At 56.6% G+C, this 20411-nt stretch overlaps 2 protein-coding genes across 4 annotated transcripts in view; one reads left to right on the forward strand and one right to left on the reverse strand.

Moving 5' to 3' along the window:
- Positions 1-20411, forward strand: part of SLC5A10 (solute carrier family 5 member 10) — a 41027-nt gene that overhangs the window by 13258 nt on the left and 7358 nt on the right. For all 3 annotated transcript variants that reach the window (XM_040593394.1, XM_040593396.1, XM_040593395.1), the window contains 2 exons: positions 1184-1389; positions 3717-3852. In XM_040593394.1, coding sequence (XP_040449328.1) covers positions 1184-1389; positions 3717-3852 — 342 coding nt within the window. The remainder of the gene's footprint in view (positions 1-1183; positions 1390-3716; positions 3853-20411) is intronic.
- On the reverse strand, positions 1371-18993 carry FAM83G (family with sequence similarity 83 member G). The gene is made up of 5 exons (XM_040593393.1): positions 18341-18993; positions 11586-11753; positions 7847-7971; positions 5569-7015; positions 1371-1913 (listed from the first exon to the last, which is right to left on the reverse strand). The coding sequence occupies exons 1-5, from the start codon at positions 18833-18835 to the stop codon at positions 1494-1496; spliced, it is 2655 nt and encodes an 884-aa protein (XP_040449327.1). The 5' UTR covers positions 18836-18993; the 3' UTR covers positions 1371-1493.

Genomic DNA, 20411 nt, shown 5'->3' on the forward strand with positions numbered 1-20411 from the left:
CTCAGACAGCAGGGCGCAGGAGTGCAGTCCTGCGGGAGGGCAATTTCTCAGGAGCGTGTTCCCACCTCACACTGCCATGTTGGAGGGGGCCGAGCTGAGGGTCCGGACTGTGGCCCATGGGCATTGGTGGAAGGGATGCAGGATGCAACAGCTGGACCAGATGGGGAATGCCACTGAGGGATGCTCATGGGTCTTGGTTTGATTCTCCCCTCCACGAGACCCATAGAGGCCCCAGAGTCTCCTCTCTTCTCCCAAGCACCTGCAGCTGCTGTGGGTATGGGGGTGCCAATGCATCTCCCTGCTTATCTCCTCCACAGCCACTGCATGGGTGGCCGCAGCACGTGGGGGGAGCGGGGTGGGTGCCTCCCATCCCTCCCTCCTCCAAAAAGCAATGCCTCTGGCTCCAAAATTCTCCTGCTGGAGGTAGCGGGGGAGCTGCAAGGAGCGTTGAGCCAGTGCCCCCCAGGAGCAGGGAGGCGATGGTGGGTCAGGGCAGAGCCTGGGGCTGGTTGGCAGCTGCTGGCAGCTGCGGCGCAGGCAGGAGGAGCACCAAGGCAGCTGCCAAGGGCTCAGAGGCTCGCTTGCTAGGGCTTGTTCATGGCACGTACTCCTCAGGCTAAAACCCAGACCTTGGATCCCATTTCCTAGGAAAAATGCAGTGAAGAGGGTCTTTTTTTGTGTATTGTTTTTGTTTTTACTGCTTGCTGGAGGTTGGGGGATGGAGCTGCGTGGGGTGTGCTGGGGAAGCACTGAAAAGGGTAGAAAACGTTTGGCCGGACACTTGTGCCAAGGCACCTTGAGCTGTCGTATATCAAGTCAAAGGCTACCTAATCTTGCATTTTAATAGTCCTAGGTGAGTTTCCCCTGTTCTGGAACTGGGGAGCTTTAATGAACAGGTTGTTTTTACAGTACGAGGTCAAAAGAGGAGGGTCCCTTGAGGAGCTTTTGTCCCAGGACACAGGTCACCCTTCTGAAGGGAGGGCGGACTGCAGTGGGACCTGCTGTGCAAAATGTTAATAGAAGAGTCTCTTAAATAACTAGAAGACAACATGTTCACGAACAAGCCCTCCCTCTCTGGGCAGCACTTCTGAGTTAACAAGTTGGCAAGTGTTTTGCCAGCTGATCTCACAGGCCACCGGGTTTTGCTCGACTCTAACCAGCGTCTCCCAATGATGCTTTCCAGCTTTTAATGAGATCGGAGGTTACCCCAACCTGGAAGAGGCCTATTTAAAAGCCATACCATCCAAGATTGTTCCCAACACTACGTGCCACCTGCCCAGAGCGGATGCAATGCACCTCTTCCGAGACCCAGTCTCTGGAGATCTGCCCTGGACTGGGATGACTTTTGGGCTGTCTATCATGGCCACGTGGTACTGGTGCACCGACCAGGTAAATGTAAACAAGAATCCCCTGCCCCATGTAACACGGCGCTGCCTGGGGTCCAGGCACGCTCTACTACTGCTCTTGCCCTGGAAGTCCACCTTCATCGGTGCCTAGTGCTCCTTCTGGCTGGTGGTCTCAGGAGGCTTCTTTTTGGAGTCAGTAGAAGCACCTGGGGTTCCCGCAACCCTGTTCTTGAGGTGCTTGGACTGGGACAGTTTAGAGAGCGGGATGCCGAGGGGTGTCCTCATCTCCTCAGTTGTCTTCTGGCTTTCCGGCAGGGAGGTCAAGCGTTTGCTGGTTGCTCTGGGGTTGCTTGGTGAGAGGTGGCCGGGCTGTGTGGGCTTGCTGGGGCTGAATGCTTTGCTCTGCCAGTAGGGCTGGCTGCCTGCAATGGTCTTTTTGGGTTCGGCTCCATCTCCTCTGTATTTGGTGGCCCCGGGGGGTTTCTCGTGCGTTGGGGAGCAGGAAACCTCCTTGACTTGTTCTCTGCCTACGGGGTTCCGGGGTCGGTAGCGGTAGATGTGTGTCCCCTGTTTGTTAGAGAGCAGAGAAAGACATGAGCCATTGCTGTCGTAAAGATGCTGCTGCCCTGCAAGGACACCCCTTCACATGGCTGCGCCGCAGACTTGGTCCTCATGGACAAATCCCTCTGCCACTTGGGGTACGCCCTTGCCCAAATCCTTCTGACACTGGTGACAGCTCAAAACTGCCTCAAGCCTTAACCGTCACTGCTCCTCCCATTTCTTGCTCTGGCAAGGCACTGTCCTGCACATCGCAGCATCTCAGCGGCTGCTGCCCAGGCAGACCAGCAGCTCAGTGTCCTGAGCCAGGTCACTGCCGCCTGGAGATCCAGGACCAAGGACACGAGCGGCATCTCAATGCCTTCTCTCCAGCAGCAGACTGAACACCTGTCTAAATCATCTAAGTGCTCATTTAAGGCCCAAAGATCATTCAGTCATCCGGACCCAACCTGCGGGATTAAGTGGCCGCTGAGATCAGATGAAAGGAGGGAGGGTTGGGAGACGAGGTGGGATCAGGAAACAACAGTGAGCTGCAACACTACTGCGGGGGTGGCTCTGATTAGCTGGGTTGAGACACACGTTTGGGTCGGGTCTGAGCACCATTAATCTTAATTTTGGACTGGGTAAGGCCTTAATGCACGGCTGTGGTCACCAGATATTTATCTGCCTCCTTGGGTGTGTCTGCACCGCAATCTGGAGGTGTGATTGCACCCTGTGCAGATGTACCCGGGTGAGATTGGATCTGGCGAGCGCAGGTGCTGAGGGCAGGATGAGCTGGGGCTGGGAGGCTGCGGAGCTGGCTGCACCGACCTGCCCTGCCTCTGCCGCGTGCTGCCAGCACCACATCTCCACCATGCTGTGGGCATCGTCTTGGTGTTTAGTCATTTAATCCCGATGTCCTGATGACCTCTCTGGTCCTCGAGCAGACACCTGCTTTGACCGGGAGGGCTGCATTAAAGCAGTTTAGCTTAGGTAATGCTAGGTTCCTTAAAATCAGTGCTAAGGTCTGAGATGTCTTCAGCTGGGAAGGGGTAGGGGTGATTCAGCTCCTCTCTCTTCGAGGTCATCATGTGTCTGATGTGGTGCACATGGTGCCTGAGCTGGGTGGTGGGTCCTGTGGCTCCTGACATGTTCTAACTCTCAGGCAGAAGTTAAACCACAGCTTCCTTGAACACCCACCCCTAGGAACTGGCACCTTGTCCTTCCTGCCCACCAGTGGCATAAGCCAGGGGGCTCAGGAGTGGCTGAATCCTGCCAGGTGCTGAGCAGTTCTTTGCAAGTCTTTGGGGAGAGTCTGAGCTCTTTTAAAGTCAGCGTTTCCAACGGATGTTGCCTATTTAAGGGAGATTGCCTTAAAGCCCAAAGGCTGGCTGCACGGTGGATGAACCGCTTGGCCAGAGCTTTGAGGTGGGATGGTTTGAGCAGTGTGAGTGGTGGAGCTGTGGTAGGAGCAGGCTGGACTCGGTGTCCATTTCATTGTGGTCACTCTTTGGGGAGGAGATGGAATAGAAGGGGCAAGAGGGGAGAGGGTGTTGGTGGGGAATGGTTCACACTGGCGGGAGGACACCCTGCTGTGGGTGCGCTGGGCTTTTGTGGTGCTATGGCACCACACCAAGCAGTTGCTGGTCTGGAGAGAAACCCAGCCCATGAGTTGGGTACACATCTACACCGCATTTGGGAGATGTGTTCGGGCCCTATGCCCAGTGGCTCCAGCATCTGGAGATGCTTGGGATGCAGTTTGTTAAGGAGAAAGCTGATGTGGAATACAAAATGTTGGTGGCTGCTCAGCTGTCCTGTCCGACTCTCCCACAGGTCATCGTCCAGCGGTCGCTCTCTGCAAAGAGCCTGGGTCACGCCAAGGCTGGCTCCATCTTGGCCAGCTACCTGAAGATGCTGCCCTTGTTTGTTATCATCATGCCGGGGATGATCAGCAGGGTCCTGTACCCAGGTGAGAGCCCCTCTGTGTGGATGTGGAGCCGGCAGGGTGGGTATTTTGCCTGTCTCTGAATGGGAGGGAGATTTGTCTGGAAACTTCTGCTCTGCACAGACCTGGGGACTCTGCAGGAGGGAGAGGGACAGGAGAGGACCCGAGTGTCCCGGGCGTGTTCCTTGTGCCTGGTGTGCATCAGCCAACACTACTGTACACTATTAACCATGCAGCCAGGTGTGGGCAGGGTTGCGTGTGTTTAGGCAAGGCGATGCTCCAGGGGTAACCTGGGTGCTGTGTTCTCAGTGTGATGGAAAACGTGATGTTTGCCCTGCGTGAGCCTCCGCCTGTGGCTTGGGCTGCGCTGGGCTACGGGCCAGCGTGTGGGAAACGTGGACCCAGAATAAAAGTGTTTGGTGGGGGTTGATGGTGGTTCCTGTTGGATTCAAGGTTTCTAGAGAGTTAATCAAGGGTTGCTTATATTTGTTGGGTTTACACATGGGAGAAACTATTCTCTGTGCATTTGCATCAGCTGAGTGCTAGTTTTCCTAACCCTGACGGCGTGTTAATTATCTGCCTTTCATGAAAGGGCCAGAACAAGTTATTGCAGGAACACCAACATACCTGGCCACCCTGAGCAAGGTGGCACCCAGGACCTGGGTGACAGAGCATCAAAGGGCTCGGTGCTTCTCACCCTGCGCAGCTCTGCAGGGCATGAGGGGACATTTGATGTGCAAAGGATTAAAACCCTGCTTTGAGATCTGTGTCACTGGCTGGGAAGGGAGAAGCAAGTGGACTCTGGGCTAGTAAATTTAATTCCCTGTAAATACAGATTAGATGCTCAGCTGGGGTAACCTCAGGTGGCTTCAGTGATTTCAGCTGCTGATTTAGCGCTGGGGGTTTGAATGCCCCCAAAACAGCGGCTGGGGAGCCTTGAGAATGCTTCGTCGTGGTGCAACAGTCTGCAGCGCTTGGGTGGAAACAGGGGACTGACCCTGCAATCCCCCTGCCTGGACAGGGTGATGCCCCTGCTATGGCGGGGACGGTGGCACTCACCCCCTGCTCTAGCAGTGGGGACAGTGGCGTGCACCCTGTGGTCTGGCAGTGGGGTGCTGGCATGCTCCCCGTGGGGTGACAAGGTCTGGCGTCACTCGTGGATCAGCCACAAAGCTGCTGACTGCAGCGCTCGCCCACAGAGGCTGCTGTCCCTGTTCCTCTGCTGTCTTGCTCTGCCTAATTGTGTGTCCGAGTGCTTTTACTTTGATACTAATCGCTTTTGCAAGGAGCTAGAAAACAAGCCTGCGAAGGACACGCCTGCACGCGCAGTCTTTCCCTGGCTGGGCATGATGCCACCGCTGACGGGCTGTGGGACAGAGCACAGCAGCTCCAGGCTCAGCTGTACAGCTGTGCCTGGAGCTGCTGGGCTCCATCCCATAGCCTGATGCCATGGGATAATCTTTAATTTCTCAAAATCTCCCCTTTACTAGCCATTCCCATTGCACTCCCAGACACCAATACGGACACCACCTTCCTGACCAAGAGCACCTCTTGGGTGACTCCTGCCATCGCCACGCGTAGGGCGTTATTCTCCCGCATAGGAAGCCTGATCTCAGCATCTAGGACGCGACACCAAAGCTAAGGATGACGCCACACCTTGGCTGAGCTGGCTGGGTCACCTCCAGGTTTGCAACCTTTGTAGGGTGGAGAAACAGGGAAGGTTATAGCAAAAAGTCCTACCTGCGTGGTACTGCTGGGGTAGGAGCTGTTGCCGTCCAGAATGGTGCGGGGCAGCACACACCTTATCTCCACAGCGTTGCTCCTCCTCTTCGTCACGTCCTCCATGCGGACATGCTTCAGGGACGGGAGGCTCCCCAGGGGGCTGAGGAAGGTGCCCCGGCTGATGTGAGGGTCGCTGAGCTTCCTCTGCATGGGCAGGATCTCCCCATTGTGGGTGACATCTGAGTTGGTTCGTCGGAGTGGCCCATAGCGATCCCTCACCTCAAAGTACTCATCTGAGATGGAGGAGGCATTGGAGCGTCGGTAGCTGTGGTCAGCAGAGCTGCTGGAGTAGCTCTCCTGGTCACTGAGAGTGATGTACTCCTCTTCCTCCTCCTCCTCCTCTTCTCCCAGCCCATTGTGGGCACAGGGAGGCCCTTTGTCTTCCTGTGGCCCTGCCACTGGCTGGTCTGGCTGCAGATGGCAGGTGTCAATTGCAGTTCTGTTGGTGTTCTCCTCCGGTTCCTGCTTCGCAGCTGTCTGGTCAGCTGGTGGTGGTTGTGTGTCACCCTCCAAGGCAACGCCACTGTCACAGGGCGTAATGACTTTGGTCATAAGGATGCCAACAGGGACAGTCCTTGGCTTTGGAACTGGTGGCTTGATGTCTTCTCTTGTTTCCTCTGGTGGCTTCAAGCGGTGGCCCAATGGTGAAGCAGTAAATGTTCCTGCTTGCCTCATTGTCCAGCTGGTGCCTTCGACGGGGCTGGTAGCAGGGGCTGCAGGAGCTTCCATGGTGGTCTGTAGGGTCTGTCTTTGACAGGGGGACACCAGAGGTGGCTCTTGGTCTGAGTTTTTCTTGGTCTCCATCTCCCTGTTCTTCAGCATCTGCCGGTGCTGGGCACTGGCCTGGGAGACATCACAGACTTTGATGCGGTTCATCTGCGAGAGCTTCACGTTCTTTATCTTGGGGTCAATAATGTTGATGTAACCCAAGACTTCGCTCCCGGGCTCAGGGTCGGGCTCAACCCAGGTGGGCAGATAGTCAAACATGTTGGCTTTCTCCAGATTCAGGAGGCCGGGGTGGATGAGCAGGGAGAGGTCTGCCATGTCGCCGTGCCTGTCGCCTCCCTGGCCCTCAGGCAGGGCTTTGCCTTTGTTGTCTGTCTTCTGGTTCTTGTCTTGGTTCTCAGATGAAGTCTTGCTGATCTGGTCGGCGCTCTTGGCCTTCACCAGGGCGTATTTAGGGTTTATGAGCTTCTTCACCACAGCGTTGGCAGGGGTCACTGGCACGACGGAGGGCAGCGTTACGGGCTCGGGCTCAGGCTCTTCACCCATGGAGATGGACTTGAGGCTCACCCCCTTGGACATGAGGTAGAGCTCCTGGAACTGCTTGTCAAATGCCTCCACCACTTGGCCTGAGAGGACTGTGATGACATTTCGGTCTGTCCTCGCCGCAGACCAGGTGAAACTGGAACAGAAACACATTGGGAACTCTCTGAGCGCTCACTGGTAAATAACACGCCTCTCCCCAGCCCTGGCTTTCGGCTTTCCCCGAGGGATTGATCGTGCTAGCAGGGACATGATCTCACTGTAAACATTAATAATAATGAGATCGAAGAAATAGCTCTCATTCCAAATTAGAATGAAGGGTTGAAGTCTTGAGCACACTGGAACTTGAAGTAAAAGTAGAAGGTGTTTGCTGTTGGCCAGGTAGTTTTTTGCTTTACTGTTGGCCACTTTTCCTTTCTCAGTTTGGGCTCGTTAAGAAAAGCGACTCATAAACGGACGTAGTTTTTGTTGTGGCCAGAAAGTAGGAAATGTTTCAGTTCCATGTTTGTGAAACTTGTTCTTTAGAGCTGAAAAGCTTACCAAGACTGACTATCTCCACCAAAGTAAATTTTCATTTGGACAAATTGGAAAATACTTTGTACTGGGAATGTTTAACTGGAAAAGCTGAGGTCAATGTAAGAGCTAGGACTGGCTGCAACTGGGTGCTTTTGTCCTTCCTTGTGCTCATCACATCCATTGGCAGAAGCACTTGGTGTGTCCCACCACCTCCGAGAAGAAGGGAAGGGGTGTCCTAGACCTGGCTGTGGGGTGGTGGACACCCCTTGGGTCCTACTCCAGATCTCAGGTGGAGCCTTGCAAAATCATCTCCTGGTTTAGGAGGAGGGGAGCATGCCTGGGACAGGGTCCTGGGGCCATGCTGGGCAGGACCAGGAGCTGGACCATGTGGGTCCGTGTCGGCCCTTTGACCAACACCTCCATGGGGTGGGCAAGAGGAGACACCGCTGATTACCTGTAGGATCCACACATGGCCCGGTCCCCGTCCACAAACATGAACTTCTGGGCCAAAGCCCCTTTGAACTTGGTGGCCGAGCGCGTGAAAAACTCTGTCCCCCCTGTGCTCCGGACTCGCAGGTTCTGCAAAGCAAAAGCACAAGGGTGAGCAGGCGCAGGAGCGAAGGGCTGGTCTTCAGAGCATCATTCACCAGCATCGGTGCCCCCGTGGATGCTCCACAGCCCCTCAGAGGACTGGGGAACACTCTTCATGGCCAGCTCAGAGCTGGCCACAGTGATGGGAAGATAACTTGCCCGAGGTCACCCAGCAAGCCATGGACTTCAGGGATTTCCTGCTCTGCCCAGGTGTTGGGCAGTGTTTCCTACGTCCCGCACTCAGCGCTGCCTGCATCCATGGGCAAGCAGTGTGTGATAGCGCTGCCAAATGCTTTCCACCTCCTGCAATCTATGCAAATGCCACCATGGGAGAGGTGATGCTTCACCTCCTCCCTGGCAGGAGACGTACAAGGGGGTTTAGGGGGAGGTGGTGACCCCAGGACAGCGCACGGGGACCCAATGGCAGTGGGCTTGTCCTCCACCGGGCTCCCTCCTTGCTGTGCTCCTAAACCTGAGCATCCAGCCCTGGTTGTAGGGGTGGCTGGGGAAAAAAAGACAGTGGGGCAACATCTTTTCACCCCTGGGAAACAAAACTGGAGGATGTGGGCCAAAAGGCAGCAGGTCCCTGCGGAGGTGGCTGGGGAGCGGCGTGTCCTCCCCCCAGGGAGACCAGGCAAGGAGGAGAGGCTCCAGCTCTGAGAAAATGGGTTTTGTCTTCAGTCTGGCTCATGCCTCCGTGCATCTCTGTGGAGGGCACGGGCACATTTTTCAGTGGAGATAGCATCTTTGACCGCAAATGGTCTCCCCTGGGTAGGGAGAAAATATTTTCTTGTGAAAGTACCTGCATTCCTCCTGTTCCTGCTGGGATGTTGGTAATGCCATTGCTAAAGGCACTGTGTCGTCACTGGGTCATGCCCTCCATGGCTGGTTGTTTTGTGTTTGTTTGTTTTTTTGGTTATTTTTTGGTTTTGTTTTTAAAAAAAAAAAAAGCATGAAAAGTATTTGTCTCCCTGGCCTCCAGCTTTCCTCATCTGCTTCCCTGGGGTCTCCCCTCTCCCTGCAGGCCATGCCCTGGTGCAGCCCTAAGGCTGGTCCCCACTCCTGCGTGCCTGGCAGGAGGGACGGCGATTCAGCACTGGTTTTAGCGCGACGCAAAAGCATTCCTGATCGGGTTTCCAGGGAAGTTTTACACACTGAATGGAGAAGTTTGGGTGGGGTTTCTTTTTGTGCATTTCATTTTACTTTTTTTCTAGCATTTGCCTTTTTGCCTGGTGTGGCTGGGGGGAAACTGGTGCTGAGCACCACAGTGGGCGGCACTGGGGGTGCTGGGAGGTGCTGGCAAGCAGGTTGGGGTGCCAATTCCCATCCCTGTCCTGTTGTCCCTACACATGAGGCTGCCAAGGGCGGTGGTGGGGTGCACACCGGCCTGCTGTCGAGTACCGCTTGCGCCCAAGGCTGAGCCCCCTGCCCGTCGCCAGCCTGGGCACCCCCAGCAGCTCTGCCAGGGCTCTAATCTCCCCCACTTGGAGCTGAACCTTCGCACAAAGGCACGCAGCAGCCGTCGGTTTTTCTCAGGTAACACCCAGGGGAACAAAGCTCCCTAGAAGCAAGATGCCAGTTACCTTTCCCTTCCTCCTTGCTCCTGGCGTATCGCTGCTGTTAAGTAAGATCTGTTTATTTAATCTCTCCCAAGACGAACGCGCAGCAAGCAAGCACCCAGCGGGCTGCCGAGCCCGGGACAGGGTGAATCACTCCCCAAGCACTTGCCATTGCTCAACGAAGCGACCGCCTTGCCCGAGCCAGCTTGCTAATTGCGAAGTGCAGAAGGCGCTGAGATAACGACGTACGTTTTGTTAGCATCTCCTGGCTTACGAAGCAGCTCCCAGACACTGCCCTAGTTTCCTCACAGCCTCCTGCCCTGCTGCATCCCATGCCAGCAAATTGGCTGCAATATGCGGCAAATCCTAACTTCTAGGCATTTGCCGAGCTTTGCAGATGTTCTCCTGCTTTTCCAGTCCTGCCACTGGGCTGCTCATGCATTAAAACACCGGTGTGCGTCAGCTCTGGCTTTTCTGGTCTCGGAGCCACAGCAGTCTGCAGCATACCAGACTCTCCGGGGAGTTTGGACTCAGCTGAGTCTGCTTTAATTTGTTGTGAGCACCAATTAAGCCGGGCTGGCGGGCTCGGTGGCTGGGCAAGGCATGCGGCTCGGGTGGCTGGTGCTTTCGGCTCCCTGGGGTGGGGGTCCCCGAGCCCCACTCTGTCCCAGCCCTGCCGCAAGCTGGTGTGAGGGTGTCGTGGCTCCTGCGTGTTCCTGCTCAGCTGGGGGTTTGCCCTCACTGTAAGCACATTTGGCGAGCTTGCCCAGGCACGGGCCTCCCTGCCGGCCATTTGGCAGCCAGCGCATGGCTGGGTGACGTCAGGCGCGGAACCATCACTGTTCTGCCAAGCAACAGGCGAGGCTGAGCGACTCACAGCCGGTGGGGGAAGTACAGCCGGGAGAGGGGTGTCTGCAAGCCCCAGAGTGAAACTGCTGGGCTGCTCCGGCGTGTTTGCATCCGATGCCGCTGATGGGAGCATCTCGCCCAGCGGAGAGCCTGGGACTCTGTCCTGCAGCTGGAGCGAGGGTCCTTGCTCCTGTTGTTGCTCCTGTGGCTGATACACCCCCCCACCCTCTCCTCTGCCCCTTTGTCTTCTTCTGCCTTTGCACAAGCACCGTGCCAGGCGATTTTCTCTGCACCCCATCATGCACAGGGACATGTAAGGGCTTTGGGGCACTTTGGGCTGGCGATGGAGCCCCTGTGCTGCCAGGCATCCTCCGTGCTGTTCTATCTTCCCTTGTTTCAAGCAGGATTCGTGCACAGGAGCAATGTCACGTGCAGCTGCCAGCACCCCTGGGGCCAGGTGAATGCGGCATGTGCGGGCAGATCAGTCCCATGACTGCGCTGCCCGGTGCGGGCATCCTTGGCAGCTGCCGGGGCTGCGGGCAGCGTGGGTGCCTCCCTGCTCTGCTCCCAGCCCTGTGCTGGGGCGGAGTCTCCAGAAAAGGGGAAAATCAAGTTTTTTAATTCCTGCCTCTGACTTGCAGGAAAGCCCGAAAGGAAGAGAACTGGCCGGCAATTGCTCCTGCCAGTCCTGCCCCTGGGGCGGGAGCCGGCGTGGGGCTGGTGACAACGTGGAACCAACCCTGGCAGAGCATCTGCCTCGTGCCTTCCCTCTTCCTGGCTTGTTCAGCAGAAGGAGCTGAGCACGTAGCTCTGCCCTGGGCTTTGCAGTGCCCTGCTTGACTCCTGCCTCACCCCGTGGGGCTGCAGCTCCCTGAATGCCCCCTGCCCCAAAGCTCTGGCTGGGTACCAGTAGCCCCCTGGGCTCTCCGCAGCCAGCTTTGCTGGGTGGAAATCCACGTCTGAGTCTCTCATCTGTTCCCCTCCACCCTGCTGCTTCTGGCTTTGGGCATCACTTTCAGCTTTGGCTATAGGAAAATGGACTAAACTCATCTAGCACTGCCCAAAGTTTGGGGGCTGCGATCCCCCCAAGGCAGGACTTGGTAGCCCTGTTTCTCAGGGAGAAGGGCTGGTAGATCTGGTCATCTCCCTGTGTGGAGGGGGTTACCCGGCCCCGGCCCTTCGGGCCAGCCTTACCTTCAGGTGTCCAGCGTGCATCTGGGCTCGCTCGCACATCTGAAGGAAGTGCTTCACGTTGGTTTCATCCAAAATGATGTAGACTCCCACTTTCCTCTTGAAGCCTGCGTCCAGGAGGTCCTTGAAGATGTCTACATCGGTGAACATGTCCATGACCACCGCGATGACCTGGAGAGGGGAGGAGAGACATGAGTCTTGGTAGCATGGCCCAGTGACAACCCCAAGATATAGCCAGCATTTGTTTTGCAGGAGCTTCTCTCTCTAGAAGGTCAGGATTTGGTGTGGGGGAGCCTGGGCTCCCCCCTTGGCTCTGGCCAGCCTGAGGGTGGAAAGCAGGAGCCCCCAGACCCATTCCTGTGCTGTCACTATGGGAGGTTTGGTTTCTGCTAGTGGCATAATATACTTGTGAAAAATTGATTTATGAGGGTGAATCTAACTTTCTTGCCTTCAACAAGCTCCACAAATTTTAGAGTCCCGTTTTGGGCTGAGAAGTTTGGTGTCCCTTTGCTATTGGTGCTGCCCCTGGCCCCATGGCAGGGAGCACCAGGAGGGGAAACCTGCAGTGCAATGATGTGTCTGTCTGTCCGAGGGCACGTTGCATGGGGTGGCTGCTGTCTCTGGGGTTACCGTGCATGCTGTGATGAGAGAAGTGGTATAAAAAATAGCTGAAAGCGATGCTAAACTTGGTAGAAAGTATCCGGATACCTCTGAGGTGCATTCAGGAGCTAAAACGACTTTTAAAAAACAGGTCTGGGTGGGAGCTGACAAGGTTGCTTAAAAGCAGCTGGGAGTTTGCAGCTCCCCGCACCTGCGACCGCCTGCTGTTCCAAGTCCAGGCTGCTGCTAGCAGCGATGTGGCTGGGTTCAAAGTCAGCTCTCCACCGTGAGGCCGAAGCAGAGCACCGGGGGCAGGCAGTGTTTCTGTCATCGGGGCTGCTGACGTCTCTCTCTGTCTTGCTGCTTAGCCCTTGCATGGCTGGGAGCCTGGTGGGTGCCTGGGGTTCTGCTTCTTCCTGCCGGGCTGGTGAAAGCAGGGCAGAGCTGGGCTGACAGTGCCAGTGCTCTGTGCAGCGCCGGTAGGGTTTGGCACGTGGCAGTGTCACCATTCTTTGCAAGGCAGAGCTGCCTTGTACCCAGGGTGTTTGTTGCTGGGGCGAGTCCCACATGCAATAGGAAGATGCATCTGTGCTGCATCCAGCTGCCCTGGGGTTTTGCTGGGATGGCTGTCCCAGCATCAAAATTCACTCCATGCCCATGGATTTTGCCTTCCTGGGGATGGCATTGCCCATGACAGTGAGCAGCAGCGGTGCAGCACGGGACAGGTGCAGGCGAAGGGGCTGGAGGCAGCTGCTTGTAGCCCAGCTGAGCATCTCGCTGCAGCCCCTGGGGTAGCAATAGGGCAGCGCAGCCCCACAGCATGTCTGCCTCCCCTCATCCCACACGGGGTGGCAACAGCCGTGCAGGAAAGTGGCTTGTCATCAGGGCACTGGTATGTCATCATCCATCATCCCATGCTTGGAAACCCATCTCTGTGGCTGTCCCTGGAAGGTGCCCTGGGTCAGGGGGAGGTGGGTGCTCTTGGCCCATCGCCTTTCCAGGGGGGCTCTGCTGGCCACAGCATGTGGCCAAGCCCCGAGGACACCAGCATGGGAGTGTGCATGCCATGGGATGACACAGGGAGACCCTGGGATGCTCCTCCCTCAGGAGGGAAGAGATCGGGATGGGGCCGGGCACTTGCACACTCAGGCACGTCCAGTCTGGGGTTCTCAAAGCACCAAGCTGCCTTTTAATTAGTTTTGTGCCACAGGAGGTGGAGAGCTCTAATTAAGAAGAGGATCGTGCATTATGACACTGCTGGCTCTTCCTTTTCTGCAGGCGATGGGGTGAGGAGCAAGGCTGTGTGGGGAGCCCTAGCCTGTCTCTGATGCTGCCCTGACCTCCCCAACGCCAGGGGAGCATTTTGGGAGGTGCCAGTGAGCCATTTGAGAGGGGACAATACGGCTCTGCCACTCGATTTTAACTGAATTCCCATTTATCCTCACCTGAGGGCCTCTCAGCAGGCTTTGCCATGAAAGGATAAATCCTCACTCCCTTGTGCACTTGCTCCTGTGTTTTGCCCATTCTCGTTGTTCTGGTGGGGAAACTGAGGCAGAAAACCAGGTGCCAGCTTTGCATGGGCTGATTGCCTCACCAGTGATGTGAAGCGGGACAGGTTCAAAGCTACTCTGGAAGCTCAGGGCCTGGGTTTTCCATTTACAGCAAGTAGCTGGTTTGGAGCTGTGCTGCCGCGAGTCCCGGGTGAGGGGCACCTGAGCTGGGATGGCGTCTCCGCAGCTCAAGGAGGTGGGTTTGGTGGCAGGTTGGCTCCTCGTGGCTCTGGTGGTGTCACTGTGCCTGTGCACTGCGTTTTCTCCAGGAGAAGCTGAGGGCTTATCAAATGGGGATGAGAATAGTACTGGCCTTCATTTGGGGAGGAAAAGAGCATTTTCCCACTGCGGTCCTGGCATTCCCTAGACCTCGGCTTGCTGCTGTGGCTGTGCAGACAGGAAGGTGCTTTGCGGGGACGAGGGCAGGGCACGGTGATGTCCCCCATCCCAAGCACCGCTCAGGTGGGGCTGGCGAGCAGGCAGCACGCTGCGGGCAGTCGCCCAGGGTGGCTGGCTCGGGCAGCGGGGAGGCAGCCCGGCTTTCACCCGCTTACCCACGTTTTCAACCCGATTCCTCCTGCTGGGCTGGTGCATCCTGTTGCCACTCAGCGCTTCTGCTTCTCTCCCTGCCGCGTCTTGCCTGCGGGACAGGCTTGGCCTCAGTTTGTCACCCGGATCTCATGCCAGTGTGCCAACGCGCTGCACTGGCACAGAATGGACCGGTGAAAGCAAGGACAGTGCTGGCAGTGCTCCCAGTGCGGTGACTGTCCAGGGACCGCAGGGGTGAAATCTGCTGCTGCCTGTGCTTCAACCTCGGCTGGGACTGGCTGCATCTGTGCCAAACCCAGGTAGAGGGTTTAATCTGCAAAGGATGGAGGTCGATCTGCTCCGGAGAAGTGAAATCCTGTGTCCTACTTGTTTCCCAGCCTGGAGAATGGGAGTGCCTGGAGCAAACCGTGCTGCAGGGAGTGAATCTGGCGTCCTTGTCCCCATCACCTCTACCAGGGCAGCACTCAGTGCCCCATGTGCTCGGTGCCGGGGAGGTCCTTGGCAGAAGAAGAGATGCATCTCTTCCCAAAGCCCCTCTGTCACTGCATCATCTCAGCTCTGCTGTCCTTTTGCCATTCATCTGGAGGGTGTGGAGAAAGCCAGCCCCAAATCTACAGCCAGATGCTCCCAGAGGCCAAGCAGGTGATGCTTTCCTTCCCAGGATCCCAGGAGCTGCCAAGATCTGCTGGACACAGTGGATGTGCAGATGCTGGGTCCCAACACCTCAAGGAGCAATGAGCATTGCAGCCCCTTGGACCCTGGGCAAATGGTGTTGGGATCCCTCTGAACAGCTTTGATGAGCACACAAACTGCAGGATCATATTTTATAGAGGAAATTACAGCTCTTTATTAGCTCAGTCTGAATCATCAGATAATGACTTTTGGGGTGCACCACGTGGGCATCTAATAAATTAGTCAGGCACCAAGGCACAATTAGAGGAAGCGTGTTGGGATGAGGGAGAGGTGGGACAAGTAACATTAATAATTGCTCTCCCCTGACGACCCTTTCATCCAGGAACGGCAGAAGGTTTTGTAAACAGTAATTAATAGGGCCTCCCAACCTTTGCTGGAAGTTGCTCAAGGTAATTATATCACCACAATCCCAACCTGGAACCTCAAGTGCAGAGGAGAGGTCAGACTCACTGCTGTCTCTGGTAGCTTTGGCCAAGGTCGGTGTTTTCAGCCTGCTCTGGTTTCTGGTCAGATAGAGCCAAAATCTAGAGAAGAGGAGAGGACGGAGATCTTCCTCCCTACCCATCCTGTGAGCTTTGCAGCCCGAGGGGATCCGTGTCAAGGGAGAGACAGCCGTGCAACGGCTGGACCTGGTGAAGGTCTCCAGGGTGAAGCCCGGTGGTGCACCACATCCCTGACCGCCTCCGTTCGTTGGCCACAAAGATGGGGTTTTGGTGGGAGAGCAGGGACGTGGCTGCAGGATCCTGCCTCTCTTCTCTCCCTTTTATTCCCAGAAAGAGGAGGGGATCATTTGCATCCCCTGCTCTGGCTCGCCTGGGGCTGCCTCTCTGCAGAGCAAAGCAGAGGCTCCAAACTCAGCAGCATTTGGCCTCATTCCTGCAAGCAAGTAGGTTCACCTGCACCATCAAAGGGGCCTCACATCTCAGCTCCCAGCTTCCTCGCCCCAGCTCTGAGCTGCCGTGAGCCTGCCCAGCGTCAGCAGCGTTCACGTGGGCTCTAAACTCTCCTCGGTCAGGCTGCCTTTCAGGTGAACTTTGCTCTTCTGGCCACGAGACAGCAACCTGCACGGTGCTGTTTGGTGTTTGTCATCTTGAGAACATTTTGGACCAAGTGCCTTTGATAGTGGCTGGAGCAAGGGTCATCCTCTGGGGTGCCACGCTGAAGCTCTCCCAAGCCCACGCTCCTTTGCAGGCAGATGAAGAGCATGGCCATTGCCTGGTGGGATGGGACAGGGATCTCCACAGGATGACCCAAGGGATACTGCAGAAGGACAGGGCACATGGCCAGCCTACATGACGTCTGAGGGGGTGGCAGCTGGACTGCTCCTCTGTCCACTCTTGGCTTCCTCAGCCAAACCCCTTTACCTCCGAGCTGCCCTGAAGACCTTAAGCCTTGGCTGAACTCTCTGGGTGCAGAGGAGGGTGCTTTAGCCCAGTGTCCCCACTTAGTGGCACCCGCACCAGCCAGTCACCTGGGCTCAGCTGTGTGACAGCAAATTCAGCTGCAATAGCTATGGTCCTCATATACGGGGTGGGAGACCTCTGGAAGAGCCCCACTTGTCAGACCCCCTAACTCCTGCCACCCCCAGCCCCTGCAGACTGCAGGTTTGAAGCACACACCCATCTTTACATTTCCTGGGGTGTCCCAAGCTCCAAGCAGGCTCCTGCATGTCACCAGTGGTGTCACCACGTCTCATCCCACTGACAGGGACCACCTGGACTAGGAGGCAGAGCCCAGCCCTCCTCATGGGACATCAAGGTACCAGTGACAAGCACGGCAGCATCAGCTGTGGCTGTATCCCTGCAGCTTGGAGATGCTCCAAGGCGAGGTGGAGATGGTGCAGGCAGTAGGGCCGGGCAGCTGCCTGACTCAGCCTCTGGCTCTGCTGAGCAGGAGGAGGGAGGCAGGATGACTCAGGAGATGCCATTTGCGTGGGGGCAGGTGGGAAGCGGTGAGTAGGCAAAGCCAGGCAGGAGCTGCAAGCCTGGGTCAGAGGCAGCTGGAAAAACCCGAAGATGAGACATTATTTGTCGTGGGGGAGTTCTCCCATCCTCCATCCCATGGGATTTCAGCCTTCTCTTCCCTTTGCCCTCACTGCAAAGCCCTTTGGTCAGAAAATGTGACAGGTAAGGACAGGTCACCTCAACTTTTGCAAGGTGACAGTGGCCAGAGATGGCTCCTGCCTGCAGCCCCAGCACCCCGCATCAGCCGTCCACGTGAGCTGGCTGCCTTGGATGCATCGGGACATCAGTTTTGCTGCCTGAGCTGGGGCTCTTTGTGCTCAGACCCCCGTCCCTTTGGTCCTGGAGAGGCTCTGATGGCCGCATGCCCCAGGCTTCCCTCGCTCCTGCCAGGATCTGCGAACTCCAGCACTGTCTCTGGCCCCAGCACAGTGGTCTCTGGAGCCACATGGACCCACCGCATCCTAGCCTGTCTCCCTCTGCTCCATAGCCACCCTGGTAAGGATCTCCTCATTTTCCTGATGGAGCATCCCCAGGGTTGGGTCGTTTCTCCATTGGAGCTGGATTTCTCAAGGGAGTGGACACACAGAGCTCAAAGGGCTTCAAATCACTGCGAGACCGACACGTACCGACCCTTCCTGTCCTTCCCAGCTGGGACTGGGTCACTGCAAAATACCAGCAACTGCTGGCCTTCAATGCATGTCATCCTCCTCCTCCTTCCTTGGCCCTCCTGCCCATGACACCAGCCTGACCCCATCACTCACACAGCTCAACTCCCTTGCTTCTTGGTTTGATGCCACAAGAAGAGCAAGTCTCAACCCAAATCCCCTTGGCACCTCCGCAGCCTTGTCCTGCCCATCATCTCATGGTTTTCCTCTTAAAGGCAGGATGAGGCCAGCTCGGAGCACCACAGCAATCTCAGGCCAAACTTGACCCTCGTATACGTCAGCATCAGCCGGTGGCTTTGGCTGCTTCGCCCCAGGGCTGAGTTTGGCGGCTCCGGTTCCTGCGTGTTGCCACATGCAGTCACACAGGGCTCTGGGAATAACGATCGTGGGCTGCCTGGGACCATGGGCTCACAGCTGGGAAGCAGCTCAACCCATTTCTCTCCCTGTGATTTTCCCCACAGCCCCATAGGGACCCTGGGATTAACGATGCTGCCATACGGATCATGGGAAGGGTCACGCTGCTCCCAGCGTGTCGTACCAAGTTGACGGCATATTCAGCAAAACCTGATCCCCAAACACTGAATGAACATGGAAAAAACTGAGCGCTCGACCCCGATGCCTTTGCAGGGGCAGAGCTCCCCACAGAAGAGGGATCGCCTGGCTGAGCAGGACCTTAGGATCTGTCCTCGGCAGGACAGAGCGGGGCTAATCCTGCCCTGTCCCGCAGCGCACCTCACCTTCTGAGCCTGGCAGATCATCTTCCGCACCACCTCCTTGATGTGTGCTTGCCCCTCGATGGGCGGCTGCATGTAGACGGTGGCGCGGGTGACGCCGCGGTACGCGATGGTCTCGGGCCAGCCGAGGTCCAGCTGGGGGATGGAGCGGTCGGACCTCTGGGGCCAGTACTCCAGGGAGGGAGCCATGTCCTGCTCGTCCCCTTGGCTGTTGCGCTCGCCTTCGCTCTCCCCTGTGTTGCTGCCGTGGTGCGGGATGTACTCGGAGCCAGGGTCATACGTCTCCAGCGTGTCCAGGATCTTCTTTAGCTCCAGCTCTGAAAGGAAGTCCCTGATGTTCTCCTTCTTCAGAACCTCATAGAAGGCATCGGGGCCACGGGAAGCCAGTGCCTCCAGGGCCAGGCGTTGCTCCTCGCTGTAGAAGAACTCGGGTTTGGACTCACTGGACCTCCAGTTGACGTGACTGTCATCCAGGCACTGCACCTGGGAGAAAGCCATGGTGACCGCACGTGCCGGTCCTCTCTCCGAAGGGAGCTGTGTACCCCCAGCGAGCGCTGGATGTCGACAGTAAAGAAGGAATTAATTATTCCCCAGCCTTTAAATATGCGCTTTGCTTTGCTTTGCTCTCCCCAGCTCGATGCACGGCTGGGGAAACACGCCGCTCCCTTCTCCGCCTGCTCCCGCCACGCCGGAGCTCTTTGCCAGGGAGGAGGATTCCGTTTCTTGCTCGCTCCCAGCTCTGCGTGGCAAGAGGGCTCCAGGCAAGGGAAACCTGGAGCTTCCCACCGCCGGGGCAAATGTGCACCGCTGGGAGGGTCCTCTACCTCCGGGTCCACACTCTGCTCATCCTCCGCTCTTTCAAGGTAACAACAATACCGGATAAAATAAGAAGTGGAAGACAAACGAACAAAACCCCAGCTTAATAAAGGGCAGAGAAAAGCAGGATTTCTCGGCCCAAACGCCGTCCCTGGTTATCGTTCCTGGAGAACTGGGTCAGCCGGTGGGTTTCGTGGCGGCGAATGTCTCCGTCAGCCTCCGGTGCATCGCCCTGGCTGGCAGGCGGGTTATCGTGGGCTCCTGCCAGCGCAGTGCTGGGGCCGGACAGGTAACAGCAAGAAGTGAAAAGAGGAAAAGCAAAAGAGTGATTCATCACTCCGCCCTGCCCCACCTGCAGTCACATGCTGCCTTCACACATTCCCAGCCCTGCCTGCACATTAACTCTTTCGGCTGACGCCATCCTCACACCTCTGCCCCGGCCCCAGCATCCCCCTGGGACCATGTGGGAGGTCAGTGGGGGGCTGGGGAGGGGTTGGGTGTTTGTCTGAAAAAACACCCAAAAGTGGCTCCCCCCTGAAATCTCCCCCCTCCTGCTATGGCAGCTGGTAAGTCACTATTTTCCAGGAAAGCAGCTCTGCCTTGTGGTTAACCCCTCCTATGCCGAGTGCAAGGACCCCGTGCTGGTGCCGAGCTCGGAGCCCAGGTGAGTCCCGGGGGCAGCACTGGGTCAGAACTGCCGTGGGAATGGTTCAGAGCTGCACCAGGGGAGCTTCAGGCTGGACATGAGGAAGCATTTCTTTACTGAGAGGGTGGTCAAACCCTGGGACAGGCTTCCTGGAGAGGCGGTCGGCACCCCAAGCCTGTCAGTGTTTAAGAAGCATCTGGACAATGCCCTTAATAGCATGCTTTAACTTCTGATCAGCCTTGATGTGGTCAGGTAGTTGGACTAGATGATCCTTGTAGGGCCCTTCCAACTGAAAATATTCTATTCTGTTCTAAACACCCCTCTGCTTTGGCATGAGATTTGCAGCATGGACATGGTCACGTCGCTAGATCTTGCTATGGCAGACTGTTAATAACTGGGAGGTGGGCAAAAAAACCACCCTGCGTTCCTCAGTTGGTGCTCACAAGCCAGAAACATGGAGCTTTTTGCTTGAAAGCTCAGATAAAGATGAGTTTCAAGAATCGGGGTCAGATTCTTGCACCGATGCAAAAAAGGTAAGTGCCAGGGGCTGCGTCTCGCTCCCTGGCGTTGGTGCAGCTCATCTGGATTTGCAGCTGTGTAAATGAGAGCCCC

This window comes from Falco naumanni, chromosome 4, assembly GCF_017639655.2.
Source record: "Falco naumanni isolate bFalNau1 chromosome 4, bFalNau1.pat, whole genome shotgun sequence".
Lineage (NCBI taxonomy): Eukaryota > Metazoa > Chordata > Aves > Falconiformes > Falconidae > Falco > Falco naumanni.

Excerpts from the sequence above, each read along its gene's own strand:
- FAM83G (XM_040593393.1), bottom strand. The coding sequence starts at position 18,835 with ATGGCTTTCTCCCAGGTGCAGTGCCTGGATGACAGTCACGTCAACTGG. Across the intron at positions 11,754-18,340 it reads TGATCTGCCAGGCTCAGAAG|GTCATCGCGGTGGTCATGGA; the intron begins GTGAGGTGCGCT and ends TCCCCTCTCCAG. Across the intron at positions 7,016-7,846 it reads GCCATGTGTGGATCCTACAG|TTTCACCTGGTCTGCGGCGA; the intron begins GTAATCAGCGGT and ends TTTCTGTTCCAG.